Genomic DNA, 21631 nt, shown 5'->3' on the forward strand with positions numbered 1-21631 from the left:
ATTTAGGTCCGCATAATGACTAGTCTGAGCATAACCAATCCCAAAGAGGACTTCACATAAATATTATGTCTACAGAAATGTTAAGACATTCACTGCCATGCTTGACCTCTAGTTGAACCTATGTGTTCTGTTTTGATGCTGGTGGTGACATTTACGATTGTAAATAACCAGCACATTTGCTGGACGTGACTATTAAATGAAAATAGTGAAAAGCTGTGAAACTGTGGAGATCGGAGTTGTTAAAAATCAGAGAAAAAACGCTTTTCTCTTGGCTGTGGTTGAATTAGCTGTTAGCTCCTTTTGCTAGCTTCCATTTCCCACACACCCCTTAGTACATTATTTGTTAAATAGCTGCAACTTAACTGTAAGCAAAACAGTTTACAACATTTTGCAACATGTTAAGGCATGTGGCACCGCCCTCTACTCTAGGGAAACTCGCTTCAAGAATAGAAGAGACGTAAGGCTAACAGTGAAAATAGATCATTTTATGAGGACTGGGCTGATAAGTATGTACACATACAAAATGCTGAGGGGCTACCCATGTGCAATGTCTGTCACGTCTTTTGATCAGTAGATAGAGAGTGCTATGTGTGATGACGAGTCACGCCCACTTTGATCATGAAAATTCATCAGACTCGACAGACAAAAATAACGACACGGACTCTAAACTTCCAGCAATTTTGTGTGATTTTCACTTGGAAAGCTGCGACATCTCTCCGAAGTGCATGCATACTGACTAAAGCGAAAATACAGTGGTGCAATACAAGAGATGGAGTGCAGGGAGAAAGCCTTATGACAATTTGGCCCAACAAAAAATCTGTTTGAATGTTCTCCTGACTGGGCCTGTGCAGGAAGTGACATGCAGCATCCGTCCAAAATAATCAAAAAGAGTTTAAACAAGTTGTTTTGTTGCAAACGGCGCTTCAGTAAGGGCATCATTTGGTGGCACCTTTCAATCTTAAGAGTGTGAAAAAGAGTGTGAAACAATGATTTGCACCTCAAATGAGTGTTTTTATATAAAACAGGTGTCTGAGAGTGTGAGTGTTGCCATGCCGGTGTCTTTCTGAGTGTTGTTGTTGCCGCCTGTCAGTCCCGCCAGGGAGCCCAGTCATCGAGAGCCGGGAGGATGTGGTCAGCGAGGGGAACGAGACGGAGCTCACCTGCATCGCCATGGGCAGCAAGCCAGCCGCTTCCATCAGATGGATGAAGGGGGAGGAAGAACTGACAGGTTGGTAGAATAACAGCCTCCCTCAGTTAGCTTCACATGCTCCAGGCCTGTCTGCCTCCCCACCGGTCCTGGTCTCCGGAGGCTCTTCCTCTGCAAACAGAACGGAGTTCTGCTTTAAATGTGCATTGTACTGATTATGTTGACTGGCATATGTACATATGAAGCTACTCCTCTACCTGTCACACACAGCTGAAGGAGCATCGTGCTTTTCCTCTTTTCCCATTCCATGCATAAAAACAGCTCTCCTGTTATTAACTCTGCTGTTTGCTCAAATCATTCACCGCAAAGGCCGCAGTTCAGACTTCAACGTTACGTCTCGTGAATTTAGCCGCGACGCTGCTCCCCCGCGCTGTAATCTTCATTTTGGGAGAGCGATGTTTGGACGTTAAATTGCTTAAATATTTACAGTGAACATTTAGTTACACCTCGACTCCTGATGGGATGTGTGTTTCAGAAGTAGTCGACTAAATCTTCTCTGTTTGCTTCAAACCCTATGTCCGTTGTAAACACGGTTAGGAGCTCTTCTTTGCACATTTTATCTTCATTTTGGTGCCTTCAGCTGCCTGTGGGCTCTCGCCAGAAAGCGGTATATAATCTTCACTGTAGAAAACAAATCTTATTACCTCTCGGTTGCGATTTGGTGCCATCAATTATTCATCATGTACTGATTGTACAACGACTGGGAGATTCATTGTAGTCACATTGTATTTACACAGTCTGAAAGTCTCTGAGCTTGTTGTCAAATTATATATGTATTAGAATGGAGAGGATACATTTGGCTTGTTGAGAGATGAAATATTTAGACAAGAGCAAATCTGAAGCTAAATGCCATCTGTGCCTCCAGTGTTCCCTACAGGAGTCAAAGTCAATTTCTGCTTATGAGTTGTGGTGTTGTGTTGGGGAGCGAGAGACAACAGGATGGTTAGATCAGCGAAATGCCACCGACATGCTGAGCAGGGCTAATCCATAGTGGCAGTGGATACATAAAGCCAGCCAGAAAAGTCACGTCCTCTCGTACCCCAGGAAACGCAAATCACTTCTTATTACGGACGTGCTAAACAGTTCATTTGCCACCGCGCACACTGAGATTCAAAGACGCCGCGTCACGCCGGCCGTAAAGGACCTCTCTGATCGGGTTTTGTCGTGTGACTGTGTGCAAAGGAGGCGGTTTCAATGCCAGTAAGGAGATTAGAAACGAAATTTTAACTCAAATGGGCAGAAAGAGATTTTTTTTTCTACTATTTATCATGCTGGCAGGAACCGAACGGATGGACTTTGGCCTGAAAGGGACTCGGCACATCAGGTGGCAAAATGCTTATTAGCATAAATGAGAGCTGGAATATTATTCAAATGAGGCAGAGACCAGTGCTCAGCTGCTGCTATTCCTAAAATACAGGCAGTTTGGCTCTATCAGACAGGTTCAACAGGAGATTCAGTAATATTTAAAGAAAAAATTACCTTGTTCCTTTTGAAAAAGAGCCAAACTACTAACAACCAGCTGTATATTTAGTGAAAAATCCTTTTAATAATCAAAACTCACCAGATAATTAAGCTGCACTTCCTTTTTAATTGAGTTGTTGTCCTTCAGAAGAAACGTTCCTAACTCAAGGTCACACTGTTCCCCACTTTTTAAACAAACTCCACTTACAGAAGAATTACCGTCAAAGGCTGGAATAAAGAAGGTGAGTGGAAGGGAATTTGTGAATAACTTCTTTTGTAACATTTAAACACCGAAGCTTTCTCCCAGTCTGTTTTGAATTCCCAACGACGAGCCCAAAAAGCCTCTGCACTCTGCACAGAAACGTGTGACGTTGCACAAATACACAGGTGGGCTCAGTACTAGTTAACCTGAGACTCCTGTTAGGTGTTTCAGTGAGGTAAACAGGAAAGTGACCCAGTGTGCTCCAGCAGTGAATCATTGATGCACAAAGAGATGATGTGTGAAGGAACCGGATGCAAGGATTCAGCCAACAGAGTTCAGCAGAGGGTGAAATATCATTGCAGGAATAACAGAACAGTTGTTGTGGCACGACTTCAGACTGACTCGACTGGACTAGGCCCGACTCGGCTTGACTTGACTCTACGTGACCCATCTTAACTTGACATCACAACTCTGCTCCATTTGATCCAGCTTGACTTGACTTGACTTGACTCAGCTTGAATTGACTCAACTCCACTTCTCTTGACTTGATTCGGATTGACTCGAGTCAACTTGACTTAACACAGCTTAACTTGACTCAACTTCACTCAACCTGAATAGACTCGGGTTGACTTGACTCCACTCAACATGACCTGACTTGATTCAACTTGAAATGACTCAGCTCGACGTGACTCAACTTCTCCTCACTTGACCTACCCCAGATTGACTCGAGTCAACTTGGCTTCACTCAGGTTGAATTGACTGCTCTCCACTCCACACCACTCAACATGACTTGACTCAACCTGAATTGTTGAGCTCAACTTGACTCAACTCCTCCCTACTTGACTTGACTCCACTCCACTCAACTTGGCTTGGCTAGATATGAATCAGAACCAAAGCAGGGTTACGGAATGTTGATGATCTGTTCCAAGCACTGAGATCATGACAGGCTGGTGGATTTTAGGCATAGAAAACATTGACTCACCAGGATGTGACACCGCTTTTCCAAGTCTGAGGCCAGAACAAGGAGGAATGCTACCTCCAGGTTGCAGAGTGAGTTTGGCCAGGCTCAGCTCTACAAGTTTGTGATTGGAACCAAGCTGCTACAGCTACTCATCAAAAGAAGTCCACTGAGGTGATCTTATTAGAATACCTTCTAGTCACTTCCTCCCAGAGATTTTATGGCCACGGCCCACCAGAAGGAGACCCAGAACTCGCTGGAGTGATTATGCATCCCCTCTGACCTGCAGATTCTCTGGATTCCCCCTGGAGGAGTTGGTAGAGGAATATGTCTGAGTTTCCCTGCTGAGTCTGTTACCACAGAAACCCAGCTTGGAAGGAAAACGATGGTTAGAGAACTTGTGGTACTTTATGGCTATGTGCTAACAGGAGTGCTTGTAATCTCAAAAACTTCTCAGTGAAGAGGCAGAGAATTTGGCTAATGGTCTTAAAGCTGCAAAACCAGCCCCTTCCTGCTTGAGTCAACAGGCCCACTAGCTGCATTTAACCATCTCATGATCCCACTTGTTACTTTCTCCTCGCTTTAATTCAAAGACACACTTTTCTATTTTAATAATTGAATTTAACGTCTCTATTAAACTGATTTTAGCTCGCCTCACTAGTTCCGGAGCAGCGCAGGCCTAAGCCATCTCGAAACAGCTTGATCGTTGACGGCTCAGCAGCGCGTTGGCAGGCAGACGACTCGGGTTAGACGCTGAGTGAAAGAAAATGTCACCCTGAGAAGAGGCCATGCTTGATTGCACTGGGATTGATCAGTGCTTGATGCTCACAAGAGCGTTTGATTTGACATCTCTGCTGCAACCCTAAAATCTCCTTCGCATTCAGATTGGAGTCCTTCTGCGACCCGATCAGCAGACGTCTTCCTCGTCTTCGTTCGGATGACACCGATAATTGACAAGCGCTGGAGGGCTTGAGGATTGCACGTGGCTCCTTGTCCGTGATCTCTAAAACAAGACGTTCTGAAGTTCATCTTTTGCTTTTTGGGCTGAATTAAAAATAGTTATTACTGCAAGTTAAAGTAAGCTTTTACTGACCCAGATAATACTCTATCATCGCTACACCCTTCATGCCACACCTGGTTTGATTTCTTTTTGGGACAAATTGCCAGACCACTGGCAGGTTTGCTTCGTTCTTGTGATTTCACAGTGACAAGTAAACACCTAATGCCAAATTTATGGCTTATTGCCTCAACTTGTTTGGATAGAACGAGTTAAAAACTGCTCGCGGCACTCTTCTGTAACCAAAGTGAGGAGCTTATTCACTGCTGTTGTCACGCTTGTCAGAGTGAAGCCACATCACCAACATTTGCTCTAAATGCGGCTCACTGAGATGTGCAACGTACGGTTTTAGGAGTTCAGCACACGGTGCACATTCTGCGATATTTCCGAACATAAAAACCCTGATGATGTGTTTCCTTTTTTTTAAAGGAAGACAATCATTTATTATTACCAGATTTCTAAGTGTGCTTTTCAACAGCTTGTTCCCTCACTGCAGAGTCATCAAATTTAATGCCTACAAGTGTGAGGACCACTTACCGATCCCAGCGCTTTAAACCTGATGCAGCCAAGAGTTTCATGGGCGGGCGTATGTTACACGAGGTTAATACCCATCAAGGGGCCAGGCATGTGTGTGTCGGTGATCATCAACTGTGGAACAACGTGTTCCTGCTCTCCCTGAGTCCGGCTGGGTTCCCCTGTGACTAGGCTGAAATGGAAGTGTGCTGCAGGTCAGCGTCGGGCTGTAATTATTTCCTCACTTCATTAAGTGCGAGTAAACCATCACACTCAGCGCTGCAGCTAATGCGATGCCCCTCTGGCATTGTAATGCTCTCTAAATGAATGCCCCTCTGACAGCCTTGAGCCTAGTGGGCAGCAGATTACTGCAGGGTTAGCCCCAACAATGCTCGAGCCTCGAGCAGCAGAAGCATTCATTATCGGGCTTGATATGACCCAGCCTGCTCTCGTCAGAATCGAAGGCCTCGGGCTCGTGTGAATCCTCTAAAGTCTCGTTCGGGCACCACATCAGTGAATCATAAATTAAATGTAAATGCCATCTGAAAGTACTTCACTTTGACAGGTAATATGCTCTTATAACCTATGACTATTTGCCCGTTGCGGCCGCTGCAGCAGGTGCTGCTGAAGAATTTAGAGTTCTGAGCTTAGCTCGGCCATTAACTTTACTTCCTTCTTTTATTTATTTGTTTTTATTTTTAGGTGAGACAACCGCTGAGGAGATGTACGACAGGATGTTTACCGTCACCAGCCGGGTGAGGTTTTCTGTCACCAAAGAGGATGATGGAGTGCCAGTCGACTGCATCATTGACCACCCAGCTGCAAAGGACCTTCTGGCTCAAAGACACTTGGAAGTTCTCTGTGAGTGAACAAGAACTGGATGGTTCCTGGGTTATAACCAAGACCTAGTAGAGAGTGTTGCACCTCATTTACACTGAGTACGGAATGGATGCGGTCCGGATTCTGGACCGCTTCCAGCCGGACAGCCACTATCAACGACCGTGGATCGTGTGCTGAATGTCTGCGGAAATTTGCTCTGACGGTGATCAGAAATTTGACATATTACGTTTAAAGATACAGTTGTAAAAATAATATGAACTAGCATTCACAATAAACTGATACCACTGTCATTAATAATAATATTAATAAATTGTCAGGGGGAAAAAATCCAACACAGGTTTTATTTTGAAATACATTGGGATGCGCCTGGTTGAAACAGGTCTCACTTCCTGTTTAGTTCATATTATTTCTGGAACTTCATGAAAATCCACATGTGGTGTTAAGAAAACAATAGAGTCCATGCTGACACTTTCCAGAGCTCCGCATCCAGATCCACGCCACATCTGGTGTGAATGTTCCTAAAAGAGGTCGAACGAGTTGTCCAGCAATCAAAAGGTTGTAGGTTCAATCCTGCTAGAGAATGCTGTCCGTGGGCAAGACACTTAACCCACCGTGCCTGCTGGTAGTGGTCGGAGGGACCGGTGGCGCCAGTGCTTGGCAGCCTCGGCTCTGTCATTGCGCCCCGGGGCAGCTGTGGCTGCATCTTAGCTAATCCCCACCAGCGTGTGAATGGGTGAATGACCATGTTGTGAAGCGCCTTGGGGGGCTGTAGAACCCTAAGAAGGCGCTATACAAATACAGGTCATTTAAGGCCCTGTCCACACGTAGCCGGGGATCTGCCAAAACGTAGATATTGTTCTACGTTTTGGCCTGTCATCCACACGAAAACAGAGTTTTTTCACACGAAAACGGATCTTTTTAAAAACTCCGGCCAAAGTGAAGATCTGCGTTTTCTCCGTTTTGGGTGTCTGCGTGTGGACAGACAAAACCGGAGTTTTAAGGGCCGCAACGTCACTTTCCGCGACAAAAACATGCTGACATCACGTGTGCGACCTGTGTTTACACTAGCCGACAGCATGGATGCCCTCAGAGCTGCGCTCGCTTTATCAGTTGTCCAAGCGCTTTTTGCTTGTTTGTTTTTGCAAGCGGAATTACTGCTCCTTGCGGAAGACCACAGATGAAGGACGAGGCTAAGAACGGGGGAAGTACTGCCGCCTACAGGTCTGGCATGTCCTTAACAACGTATTTATCTGGGTACGTGTGGACAGAGTTTTTTTTTTTAAACGAGGTGATGTGGATGCAAGTTTTTGGAGGGGCGGATATTCGTTTTAAAAAAAAAACCGACTACGTGTGGACTAGGCCTAAGAAGGGGTAGATGCACTGATTTTACTATAATGAAAATAATAATGAATATTTTTCTGGCAGAAAAAGGAAGTCGACAGCCTCCACAGCAACACAGCAGACATGTCTGTTGATTTTCATGAGAACATTTGTTCCCCTTGGAACGCAGCACAAATACGTCTCAAGAGTGTTGGTCTGCGATTGTCCGTTTGTCCACTCACTCTACCGCTACTTTTGCTTCACAGAAGATTCACAAGGGGATAAAAGCACACAGCTGTTATTGTTGCAGCAGAACAGTACTTTCTAATTATTGGATATTCCTAATGTTTTCCTTTTCAACACGTAAGCATCTGCACCACTGTGGATATTTTTAGACTGTCTCACTGAGACTGATTTCCCCACATTAATAAAAAAAAGTTTAAAAAAGTGACGTGAATTGCAGCTGCAGCTCTGTTAATGTATGCAAATCTCCAACTGTGTTAATTATGAATTAATCTCTCATTCAAACCAAACAAATACAGAAAACAATGTAATAATGCAGCAGTAGTCGGCAGCTCCACAAATAAATCTTCATATCTGCAGTTTAGACTGAGCCACCACAGCTCCAAAAGTGATTCCAGCAATTGTTTTGTTTGCTGTAATATGACCAATGTATGCCTTTGGGAAAAAGGAAAGAACTTATGCAATATGTTTAATATCTAAGCTTTTTACATTCAGTCCAAGAATATTGAAAAACCTTCTGCCAAAATTGCATTTTCACTCCCCAATCTGAACTGACCTAACAGTAAGAAAAATGATGTTGTCACGACGTGCGCGGAGTGGAGCGGAGGAAAGGCGTGGATCCAGACCGGGGAGGAAACAGGCAGGCAGGTAGGTAGGTAGGATATCTTAACATGGGTTTATTAAGCACGCTGACACTGGAACAATGACACCACAAGGAACACAGAACAGCAGGGGTTTAAATACATGAGGAACAGGAGCTATGGTGATTGGGAAACAAGAGGCAGGTGGGAGCAATTAACGGAGACACAGACTACAACCTAGGAGAAGACAGGACAGGGTGTGACAGTACCCCCCCCCCTCAAAGGGCGGATCCCAGACGCCCACAGGAACCAGGAGCAGGGCGGGGGGAGGGGGACCCGGATGGAGGGCCCAGAGGACGATGGAGAGGCGGCAGGGAACGGCAGAGTCCGGGTGCCGGCGCCTGAGGCAGATGAGGCGACGGGCCCTTGGAGGCCGGCGCCTGCGGCAGATGAGGAGGCGACGGGCCCTTGGAGGCCGGCGCCTGCGGCAGATGAGGAGGCGACGGGCCCTTGGAGGCCGGCGCCTGCGGCAGATGAGGAGACGACGGGCCCTTGGAGGCCGGCGCCTGCGGCAGATGAGGAGGCGACGGGCCCTTGGAGGCCGGCGCCTGCGGCAGATGAGGAGGCGACGGGCCCTTGGAGGCCGGCGCCTGCGGCAGAAGAGGAGGCGACGGGCCTCTGGAGGCCGGCGCCTGCGGCAGAGGAGGAGCTCTGCAGGCTGGGCCGGCGACAAAGTCACTGCAGGCTGGGCCGGCGTTGCCCTCAAAACCACCATCGGAACTGGAGACCGTGGAGATGCCGGGCTGGACGGAGCGTCGGCCTCTTGAGTGCAAAGAGCATCCCCAGACGAGACAGCGACGTCATCAGAAGAGGAGGCGACGTCATCGGACGAGGCGGCGGCGACGTCATCGGACGAGGCGACGTCATCGGACGAGGCGGCGGCGACGTCATCGGACGAGGCGACGTCATCGGACGAGGCGGCGGTGACGTCATCGGACGAGGCGACGTCATCGGACGAGGCGGCGGCTACGTCACCGTCGAGATCGGACGGGGCGTCATCGGACGAGGCGACGTCATCAGACGGGGCGTCATCAGACGAGGCGACGTCATCGGACGGGGCGTCATCAGACGAGGAGGCGACGTCATCGGACGGGACGTCATCAGAAGAGGAGGCGACGTCATCGGACGGGACGTCATCAGAAGAGGAGGCGACGTCATCGGACGGGACGTCATCAGAAGAGGAGGCGACGTCATCGGACGGGACGTCATCAGAAGAGGGGGGGACGTCATCGGACGGGACGTCATCAGAAGAGGAGGCGACGTCATCGGACGGGACGTCATCAGAAGAGTGGGCGACGTCATCGGACGGGACGTCATCAGAAGAGGGGGCGACGTCATCGGACGGGACGTCATCAGAAGAGGGGGCGACGTCATCGGACGGGACGTCATCAGAAGAGGGGGCGACGTCATCGGACGGGACGTCATCAGAAGAGGAGGCGATGTCATCGGACACGTCGTCATCAGGGGCGACGACTTCGGACACGTCGTCATCAGGGGCGACGACTTCGGACACGTCGTCATCAGGGGCGACGACTTCGGACACGTCGTCATCAGGGGCGACCACTTCGGACACGTCGTCATCAGGGGCGACGACTTCGGACACGTCGTCATCAGGGGCGACGACTTCGGAACAGGAAGGGGCGTCGACCACCATCGACTTCGGGTCCAGGGGCGTCGACTTCTGGTCCTTCGATTTTCGGACCGTCGACCTCTGGACCGCTGGCCTCTGGACCGGAACCGGAACCGTCTGCTTCTGGCCCGGAGGAGTCGGCTTCTGGTCCCTCGACTTCTGGACCGCCGAGTTTTGGACCGGATCCGGCTCCATCTGCTTCCGGGTCGGTACCCTCCGTCTCTCGGCCCGCTCCGTCGGCTTATGGGCCGGTGACGTCTGCTTCTGGGCCGGTGGCAGAGCCGCTGCTAGGAGGGCTTGGAGCGTTGAGGAGAGGTGGGAGGTCAGCTCGTCCAGCTGTAGCTCCCTGAGGCTGAGCGTCCAATGGAGCTGGGCCAGTTCAGCCCGCTGACCGGCGAGCTCCGCTGGGGGAACCCCGCGCTCGCTCCTCTGGCCCTGGGACGAGGAGGATAGGGCGTCCAGGTGAGACTCCTTGCGGCTGAGGAGCTCGCGGAACCGGCCGAGCTCCGCCCGTTGCTCCATCAGCCGGGCCGCGATTGCTGCTCCTTCCTCTGCAACCGACGGGGGCTCCAGTTCGGCAGGAGACGGGACTGGTGGTCTGGGCGGGTGCGTGTCCGAACTGCCGCGCCGGGCACGGCCAGCGGCGGGCTCGAAGCTCCGTCCAGAAGCGCTGGGCTGTGGTGGCTTCCGGCGTCTCTCCCCACGCCGTGGACCGACTCCGGGGGAACAGATCGCCAGCCTCGTGCCCTCATAGCTGGAGCGATCTGGCAGTGGCTCCCGATCCAAACATGCCTCCGGTTCCGGGAGGACAGGGAGGAACGCTGCGGCCGAAGGTCGGCGACGCCAGCGGCGGCGAGGCGGAGCTGGGGCAGAAGGAGATGGAGAAGCTGGCCGGTGGTCGGACGTGAGCCACTGGAGCAGGTTCTCCCAGGGCAGAATCTCCCGGCTGGATCCATCAACGGGTTCGGGTGGTGTCATTCTGTCACGACGTGCGCGGAGTGGAGCGGAGGAAAGGCGTGGATCCAGACCGGGGAGGAGACAGACAGACAGACAGACAGACAGACAGACAGACAGGCAGGCAGGCAGGCGGGCAGGCAGGCGGGCAGGCGGGCGGGCGGGCGGGCGGGTGGGCGGGCGGGCAGGCAGGCAGGCAGGCAATCTTAACATGGGTTTATTAAGCACGCTGACACTGGAACAATGACACCACAAGGAACACAGAACAGCAGGGGTTTAAATACATGAGGAACAGGAGCTATGGTGATTGGGAAACAAGAGGCAGGTGGGAGCAATTAACGGAGACACAGACTACAACCTAGGAGAAGACAGGACAGGGTGTGACAGATGTTTAGTTTTAAACCTTCACAAATTTGACAAAGTTAATGGAGCCTTTCTTTCATCTGGAACCTAAAATAATGTCAGGTCTAAAGTTATTTACACATTCATCATAATGAATTCACCATAGTGATTTCAACTTTAACCTGTAGTTTTAAAGGTAAAGCCACATGAAATGTTTCAAATATGTTCAATGACATGTCCTGGAAAAAAAGTATGTTTAAGAAAAAGTGGAAATATTAAAACCCAAAATCTTGAGGGCATAAAAAGTCAAAAAAATGTCCTAAATGTGTTTGTACTTGTTTCATTTTTACTAATATTGTAATAAATGAGGATGGGAAAGGTTTTACTGGGTGTACTACAAACACCTTCAAAATAAAAGTAATGAAAATACTAACATATTTTTATTTTTTAATATATTTAATTGATTCAAAAGGAAAAAAAATCATTTCTAAACTATTTGAATGAAAAGGAGCAGAGAAGAAAACACACACACATGAAATATCATAATTCCAATTATTTTCTAACCTTCAAACACAAACTCAAAGTGTGTAAGTTCTACATGTCGCTCACCACAGCAAGTTAACACATTTGCAGCCCATTATTCTGCTGTAAAATTGAACTGCTATGGGTAATCAGACATTATTTACAGATGGAGCAAAACGACTTTCATTTCATTGTAAAAATCAATTAGGTTGACTCATTCACTGCCAGCCGTTTCCTGATCGCTAACGGGCTTCGCTGCCAGCGTTTCTCACCGTTTTTACTGTTTTTTAATAGTCACAGAACATTGCGTGCTAGGATGATGTCGAAGCCAAAACAACCAAAACATAGCGGAGACTCACCTCTTACATCAGGAAGAATCTGCGTGTTTTCAGCATTATCCGTTCTTTCATAATCTGTTGTCGAATTGTAATCGGCAGACGCTTTTCTGGTTCACGCCTCACTTTTTTTTTTTACAGGAACGGCCCAAAATGATCTCCTAACACATTGATGTTCTGCTTCCTGATCACGTGACGTGTGACGTATGCGGATGAAGATCGGCTTCAGGGCTGAGATGTTTGTTCTCTCAGCGCGGGGGCTCGTTCCGATTTTCAAACAGTAAAAAAATGCAAATGACGACTTTAGTCGTCATTGGCAGTGAACGGTTGGATCTAAAATGACGACTTTAGTCGTCAATGGCAGTGAATGAGTTAAAGGTGTAATATGTAAGGATGTACCACATCCTGTGGTCAAGTTTGGTTGCTGCAGTCCATTTTTAAAATACACAAGGTGACTTTTTCACTACCGTTTTGTAAGGTTCATGACTGCTGCCAGCTACAGCTCAACACTAGAAAACACTAGATGATGTGAGAAGATAAGCCACCGTCAACGTTAAAATTCCACTAGTCATCATCACATGATGGTGAAATTACTCCGTAGTTGATCCATCCCCACGGGGAACGGTGAGCTGCAGCACTGACTGCACTTGGGAAATATTTGGTGGTTTAACCCCCTAATCCAACCCCTTAAAGTGGTGTCAAACAGGGAGGCATTGGGTCCCATTGTTAACATCTTTGATATGAACCAACTGGATTTGTACCCTTATCTCTTAGTCCCAGGGCGGATACTCTACCACAAGGCCACTGCGAAGGTGTTTGGAAAGTAGACAAATAAATTTCACTGTAATATTAAATAGTTGATCGATGAAAAAGTAGCCTAACTAGAGCTGGCTATAGCTTCTAATAACGAGCCCATTAGCATTGTTAGCTCAATTTTGGCCTCTAGCTTTTTTTTTTTTGCTCGATATTAGAGTAAAACAAAAAGACGCCGTGGCTTCTTAGGAGTACAAGAAATAACTAACTTCTTTGTCGCTCCTGTTGGCCTAAGAACTTTACAAAATGCTGCTGGGTTTTGCAGGCCGGTGTGAAATTACAAATGCCAGCGCTGCCGCGCCAACTTGGCCCTTACTCCATAACCCTGCAGGCTCACATATTGTAAACAATACATTCCTTTTTGGCCATTTGGAAATGAGACCCCCCCCCCCCCCACACACACACACACACACACACACACACACACCCTCGGTTGGCAGACATAGAAATCTGCTTCAATTTAACCTTCCTTCCAACATGATTGAGGCATCAGTTTTGTAATTCTGCTGCTTTAATGTTCTTACATATTGCACCTTTAATTTCCACATGGCAATGAGGGTGTAAAATATATTTGCTTCAGATCATAGCTGTAAAATATGATTTACAAGTCTTTGTTCAATATTCATGCCTGTAACATTCAGTTTTTATGTTTTCTGGTGTCTAACAATAGATCAAAAACTTTTTATCCCTCAGACGTCAAAGGGTGTTTAGGCATTCTTAAATGGTGCCTTGATTGAAGAGGTAATACAAGCTGCCTATCACTGTTAAACATCAAAGAAAGGTTAAGGCACTCTTTTGTAGTCTATGCCGAATATTAATTTTTTTTCTTCCAGGTAGATCGCTGTTTTGTTTGACCTTTCAAGGAATAAGAGAAAGGTTGACTGAAATCGCCTGACATTTTGATAATCTTTTGCAAGCTATGATAAGAGAGGGGAGAAAAAAAATATTTGGCTGTAAGGTACTGCCGCAAACTGTCTACTGAGCACACTAAAGAATCATTTTATCATCTGTGTTTCACTCGTGGCTGTTATGCTTTAATTTAAAAGCTCCGTTCTCTTTGTAGTTTGGTTTACTGCTGGAGGTGAAGAAAATTCATGGTACATCATCATTGTTTTATTTTCAGATAAACCAGAGGTGAAGATTGTGGTGACATATCCTGAAGGTTTAACAAGAGAGGGCGACAATCTAGATTTGACATGCATCGCTGAAGGGAAGCCACGGTGAGTATTCTCGCAGACGGATTTGCTGCAGGAGTCAGAAAATCTGCTGTATATCCTTTTCTCTGCCAGCTTCCCCCTTAACCTTTCATTGTTCCATTAAACCAGTTGTTAGCATGCTGTACGCCATTAGACAGAACCTGCCCACAGTCCTCCTCTGCAGATCTCGGCTGTGACCTTTATTTCAGATTTCTTGCATGGAAAGACAGCGCCTGACTGATGCCTTTGGTATTTGTGCTCTGAAGTCCCCATCAGATCAAATGGCTGAGAGTAGACGAGGATGTGCCGCTGCACACCGTGGTCACTGGTTCTGAGCTCTACATCGAGAACCTGAACAAGTCGTATAATGGCACCTATCGCTGTGTGGCTTCTAACGCTGTGGGAGAGGCCTACGATGACTATGTCCTCTATGTTTATGGTATGTATCCCAAACAGGATGCATCTGAATTTCTGGTTATGGAACAAAACTGTTTTTTAAGTTCATAGATCTATTCAGTTGGAATGGAAAAAAATACCAAGAAATACTGGGGTCAGAAAAAACCTGGCAGGTCTACGTCACACTGTGAATTTGCATTCATGGACTGACCCATCTTGGCTCATGACAGGAAAGGCTTTTGTTGATTTAGCATCCAGGAGAGAGCAGAGCACATTTTGGCTAAAAAAATGCTAATCGTTAGCATTAGCAACGTGGCAGAACTTCTTCAGTCTTGTGTTATTTGTAGAGTTAAAGCAACATAGCTGAGCTAATGGGGAGCCTAACGCCGGGGACACACCGGCTGCCGAAGCGCCGCAAAACGGGGGCCGCCTTCATTTGGTGCCCTTGTTATCCTATTCTATAGACCACATGGGCCGCCGAAGCGCCGCTTGCTGGCCCGCGCCGGCGCTCCAGCCCGCGCCGTGCAGCGATCATTTCGGCGTCTGCTCTATTTTTTTCATGAGCCGCGGGTGATCCGCGTCAATTCTGGCAGGAAGTCAAACCTAGACATAAGAGGCAGGCTGGTAAATTTAACAAAATAAAGCATTTCAAAATACAATTCCGCGATAGTCAAATGTGTTCGTAAACAGACACTGCATAAAAACCACACAAACACACACACACCACACACACACACACACACACACACACACACACACTGAACTTGTGTGTGTGTGTGACCACGTGAAGGGGTGTGTTTTGGGGTGTCTTTCAACCAGAGCAAACAGGACAGAGAGGCAGAAAGTCGTAGGCCAGCTATTAACAACTGGTTCACACCATAGGTTCACACACACACACGTACAAACACACACACAAACAGCAAGGGGGATAGGGGTGTAGAGGAAAAGAGCAGAGAAAAGGCAGAGAGGAAATGGAGGATGCCAAGTAGTTTAAAGAAAAACTACGAGGCGCGCCTCAACCGGAGCGGAGACACAAGCGTCTGGTCTGAACTGAGGAGCAGAGGCCGAATTTCGTGAGCGCTTTGCCTCCCGGTGCTTCGCAGCACTTCGGCAGCAGGTGTGTCCCCGGCCTAAGGCTCTTCCCTTTCTGGTTGGCTCATGAGTCTCCTGAACAAAGAAAAAATTCATGTAAGTGACTGGGGCTATGAAAGCTTTTTTTCTAATCCGCTTTGTCTTATGCTCTGAATCACACAAATGTTGTACTTCAATTTAAATGAAAAGAAATCATGAATTTTGACTATGTCTTTCACGTAATATGAAATTTGTTAGCTTGTGAAAATTCGTACATAATAATAAATTTGTGTTGTTAAAGCAACTACAAATCAGACTTTGCATAAGTTAAATCACCTCTGAATCTCTTCTCACATGGCCTTGCTTCTTCTTACCACATGGCCAGATTTATAGAGGCTTTTCCCACATTTATTGCTCCTTTTTATCCTGGAAGAAGGATTCCTATAGGCAGGGCCAGATTATCATTGCAGGGAGCCCTGGGCACAATGTGCTTAGCCCCCACCCCCACCCCCATCCCCTACCCCACCCATCCTCCCCCAACATTACTGTCACCCATTAGGACTTTTTAGACATTTCATAACATTGTCAATATTAAAAATTGCTTACTTATGTTGATACAAAAACATTTACCTCCAGGTCAAAATAGTTTCATAACCTAATCACAACCACTCATACCTGATGATTTTCTTATTGTGCCTCACTCATATGTCTTTATTCCTCTGTCCTCTCTCTTTTCTCCTCTTTCTCTCTCTTCCTCACAGTGCTCCTGTCTTCTCTTCTGTCTGTACTAACAAAAATGTTGTCAATCTGTGGGACAGTGGGGGCAAGTGAGTCTGCTGTAAATGAGATCCCTCTGTCAAACTACAACAGAAAGTAATGCAGGATTATTTAAAAGATTATACAGTTATTGAAAAGTTTGCAAAGAAGAAATGTATGCATGTTTTTTGTCTCCTGTCTCCTTCCTCCTCTTGTTTCCTTCCTCATCTTGTCTCCTGTCTCCTTCCTCATCTTGTCTCCTGTCTCCTTCCTCGTCTTGTCTCCTGTCTCCTTCCTCGTCTTTTCTCATGTCTCCTTCCTCCTATTGTCTCCTGTTTCCTTCCTCGTCTTGTCTCCTGTCTCCTTCCTCCTCTTGTCTCCTGTCTCCCTCCTCCTCTTGACTCCTGACTCCTTCCTTCTTTTTTTGTCTCCTCTTGTTGGTCTCCTCTCTTGCCTTCAGAAAAACTGTTTTCTGGCCTTTCTATTAGTAAATTCATTTACAATGTCATGGAAGTCCAGATTCCTGACAAGCTGAGATTCAAAAACCATCAGTGAAAGCGCACTGAGGCACTGTTGAGTTTGTGTTGTTCTCAGTTCATTTTTTTATTCTTGCCATTTGTGAAAATGATTGTTCCCCTTCACAATTTGAAACTGGTAGAGTTAGAAAAATCCGCAGGGTCACAAACACATAGGGAAGATGGATTGTAGACTGTTTTTTAGCCCCAAAACTATCCTGGTTCTACTTATATTACATTATCTATGTGGACTCTCCAGGGATTATTTAGAGCTGATAGGCGCGCGCTCTGATCGTTGATGCGCTCAAGACAGATGCGACCTGAGCACAGCTGCAGTAACATTCTCAAAGTGTCGCCACCTCAAAAACAAAGTTAACTCGCGATCATTTATGTCGACTCATATCCTTTCATGCTTTCTGTCTTTTACTTGTGCTTGACGCATTTCGCTGCTGTGGAGCGGAGCGCATCACCTGTTTCATCCTGCATGGCGCGCACGGTCGGTAGATCATTTTTTAACTGCAGTTCAAATGTAACTCATAAGGTGAAAACATATGAAGTCAGGTGTTTTTCTTTAGGATTGAGAGGAGATGCAGGAAGATAACAGAGACAGGACAGAAAAATAGTCAAATAAAAACAAGTTTGTTTTTGTACCTGGTGGTTGCAACAAACAAACACCACTGAAAATAATCAGAGGTGAGGAACAGAAAATGAAATGATTCTTTCAATGTTTAGAGCAGCAGGAACTCTGAGAGGCTGCAGGCGCATCAGTGAGTTTGCAGCCGCTGCGCATGTGGCGGGGGGAAGAGGGCTGAAGCAGGGAACAGTAAAGATGCAAAAACTAGCATTGTTAAAAGAATTGTGTGTTAACTTAGAAAATGTGGGCACAATTTAAATTACTTGTCAACTTTTTTCTCCAACGTTAAGACTGCTGCACAAAAATAAAAAATAACCACAAAAAAAAAATAAGACTGCTGCTCATGTGGGCCCCCTTGTGGCTGTGGGCCCCTGGGCCTGTGCCCAGTTTGCCCGTATTATAATCCGGCCTTGCCTATAGGGAGCCTAAGTCACGCCCATCTACTTCCGGACCATGGGTCCCCGGAAAAACAAAAAAATGAATGCCAGTCAACGGGGCTAAAACGCTATTTTCTAATTCTGCTTTTTCTGAACTATGGATTTCACATATGATGTCCGTGAATTTTAAAGACACATATTGATGCCAAGAACGAGCTTATTTTTGAACGTTATGTTAGGTTTTGTGTGAAAAAACATCCAGGATTACAAATGCGCTTCACCAAAGTGGTGTCAGCAAACCAGACACGGAGAAAAGGAGAGGGAAAATGGCTGTACGTTCATCAAACTTCAAATCCTTCCTTCAGGAGGAAAGAACCACCATAAATCTAGCCATCTGGTAAGTTGCAGCTACGCTAGTGGAGAGGAAATCCTGTGGTGACGTCATATATGCAAAGTACTGACATCTTATTTTTAGTCATGCTAATTACGAACTTTTACAAGCTGATAAATCGCAAAGTATGTAACTGGTGTGTTCAAAACACACTTCATTACTTTACATTTTATTTACATCTCTAATTTCCCTCTGGGAATTAATAAAGTATTGATTGATTGATTGATTGATTGATTGATTGATTGATTGATTGAAATTGAATTACAACATATGTGTGGTCCAGGGTGTGAGGCAAATTTAGCCCCGTTCACTTGTATCCATTTTTTGTTTTTCCGGGGAGCCATGAGTCGACCGGAAATGGAAGGGGACTTAGGATATGGAGATAGAGGAAGCGCTGCATCACTTTTAGCCAATCAGTGTTTAGGAGTCCAAATATCACGAATTCTGTCCTCACTTATCCAGCTTACTTCTAGGTCCTGTAACAGAAGGGTGGGAACTTTATTCTACGTAAATGACTCTCAAGGCATGCAGGTATATAAGAGACCACTGCAAATTCATAGAAAAAATAAAATAAACAAATGTAAGAAAAAAGTCTTCACAGCAATCACAGGAAGCAGGAAGTCCAGACTTTATTAGTACGATTCTTATTTTTGAAGCAACAGACGGGCAGAAAATCAACCAGGTGGAACCTGTTGTACAGAAGCAGCATGCGTTGCCGTATGCTTTTTAGTTAGCGGACTCAGAGGAGACACTGAACAGGTCACATTTACACATAAATGTGGAAAATCTCTGCTCACAAGCTTTTAAGCAGCAATTGCAATCTTCAACTTTTCAGCCCCAACCAGCAACACCTTTTGTGACTTGAGGCAATTAATCAGAGTTCACATAGTTCTCCCTGGAGCCTCCTAATAATTATCATGACCGTGCGCCTGTAATGGTCTGTTTATTGGCATTGTGATTGTTAAAATGTATTCTATTTTCCCCGTGAGCCACTTGTTTTAATCTCTCCACAGTGTTTGCAGTGTGCTACTGTTTTATAAAGCAACAGAACCAAGATTTCCATTTCTCTTTCAGAGACCATTTATTATTTGTGATTCTTGACTGAAAACGTGTCATTTCTTCTTCTTTTTATTTAATTTAATTTTTTTTACCTTTTAAACTCGTTTTAGCCAAACCTCCATGAACAGGATTTATAGAGTCCAGGTGTGACTAAATTTTATATTAAGGCTTCTTCATGCAGAACTGAGTCCCCAGGGATGATCTTTGCAGGATCTGTCAGCAAATATGGAGAATTCAGTGGGCTCTCCATACCTGATAGGTCCATGATTATTTTGAGAATGCATCAGTGGCACCCCCAGAAAAGTTTCATAGGGGTGGCCGTAGGGCCAGAGAAAATTTGGGGGTGGCACACCAAAATAATCCTCGTGGTAACTCTGGGAAAGTTTAGCCTGAATTACAGGCCAAAAGTTTGGACATATCTCATTCAATGTTTTTTTTTTTTTTTTTTTCCATGACCATGACCAATTTACAAATGGGCCAACAAGTACTAAACACCTCTGGAAACTCCTTCAAGACTGTTGGAAAACCATTTCAGGTGACTACCTCTTGAAGCTCATCAAGTGAATGCCACGAGTGTGCAAAGCAGTAATCAGAGCAAAGGGTGGCTTTTAATAGAATATAAAACATGTTTTCAGTTATTTCACCTTTTTTGGCTAAGTACACAACTCCACATGTGTTCATTCATAGTTTTGATGCCTTCAGTGAGACTCAACCTATGTAAATGGTCATGAAAATAAAGGAAACACATTGAATGAGAAGGTGTGTTCAAACGTTTGGGCTGTACTGTATGTTCTTTTATTCATTTTCATTAAAAAAAAAGAAAACAACATTAATATGACTTGTTAAGGAACACTGGTCTTCCCTGGGTGTGGAGTGGCCAGCAATTTTCTATGGGTGGCCTTGGTCACCTTTGGCCACCCCTTGGACACACCACTGTATGCACCAAACATCCATAGCAAGGTAGACAATGGTTTATCTTCATTGTGACAGCGTAGTGGGGTTTTGAGTTGAGCTTGGTGGTTAATCCCACCAGCATGGCTTGGTCATTGGGAATTTTATCTTCCAGCATGCATCTGCTTCCTGATGTGGTTTGGTTTGTGGATCTCAATCCTGCAAGAAGAAGGTCTTAGGAGACCATTTAAAGATGTGCATCGTGTTTTAAACCATCAGAAAACATTTTGCTCTGAGAAGAGTTAATCAGATTATCATGTAACACATTAGCTACTGATTTTCTGTCTCACTCAGAAGAAATTTTAGCATAATCCACTTGTAAAGGTCAACGGAGGGCCCGTCTCTGACTATACTTTACAGGCAACAGACAGTTAGCTGCTCTTAGTTAACTTCCCATCATCCAGGCTTCATTTTCTCTTTATTTTAACACAACTGTCACTCATCTCACATCTGCGTTTTTCATGTTTGTTTCTTTTCTTTTCCAACCGCACCAACGACCACAAAGCAAAGCAGAAGCACAACAAATTAATCACTAAGACAATTGTGCTGCTACTGCCATGAATTTTACATGAATCAATTTGTACAAGCAGTAATCTTTTCTCCAGATTCAATAAGCTGTTGAAAGACACCGAGAATCTTTGCACTTGAATCCCCCCGGGGAAACAGTAGGAGGTAATTATCTGAAGTTTTTAAAGCACAAAGGACCTCGTAGCGCAACGTCAGTGAAGCACACACTCCTTGGACCTCGATTTCCTGTTGTTTTTATCATTATTATTATTATTGTTGTTGTTGGCTAGCAGTTGTGCAGAAAGAAGAGGGAAAAAAAACATTTTGGGGGGGGACAGCTGAAGCCATTGTAGGTGAATTTAGCTTTTCTCCCCATGAAACATCCCGCCTGCTGTTCAGAGATGAGTTTCAGCATGTGTGCCAAAAGAAAAAGTTGAAATTTTTGCCAGTAGCACCAGAAAGCAGGAATAGAAGTGACGTTTACTGTCTAAAATTATTCATGAAAGAAAGTTATTCCTTTACGTGAAGTACAATGATTTTGCTATGGTTATGCATCTAGAACTTGAATATAACTTAATTATTTAAAGTCAAAGTCCCATAGTCATCACTCACTGGTGAAATTCATCTTCGCATTTGACCCATCCCCGTGGGGAGCGGTGAGCTGTAGCTGTGGCTATGCTCGGGAATTACTTGGTGCTTCACCCCCCCAGTCCAACTCCTTAAAGCTGAGAGTCAAGCAG

At 45.8% G+C, this 21631-nt stretch overlaps 1 protein-coding gene across 4 annotated transcripts in view; it reads left to right on the top strand.

Annotated features, from left to right (window-relative positions):
- The window catches only part of cadm1b (cell adhesion molecule 1b), a 274258-nt gene that overhangs the window by 208165 nt on the left and 44462 nt on the right, over positions 1-21631 (top strand). For 3 of the 4 annotated variants that reach the window (XM_054742548.2, XM_054742550.2, XM_054742549.2), the window contains 4 exons: positions 1091-1228; positions 6101-6259; positions 14162-14258; positions 14501-14673. In XM_054742548.2, the coding sequence (XP_054598523.1) occupies positions 1091-1228; positions 6101-6259; positions 14162-14258; positions 14501-14673 (567 nt within the window). Of the gene's footprint in view, positions 1-1090; positions 1229-6100; positions 6260-14161; positions 14259-14500; positions 14674-19918; positions 20206-21631 lie in introns of those variants that run through there. The other variant, XM_054742551.2, reaches the window with a different exon arrangement.

The sequence above is a fragment of the Nothobranchius furzeri genome, chromosome 13 (genome assembly GCF_043380555.1).
Source record: "Nothobranchius furzeri strain GRZ-AD chromosome 13, NfurGRZ-RIMD1, whole genome shotgun sequence".
NCBI classification, from domain to species: domain Eukaryota; kingdom Metazoa; phylum Chordata; class Actinopteri; order Cyprinodontiformes; family Nothobranchiidae; genus Nothobranchius; species Nothobranchius furzeri.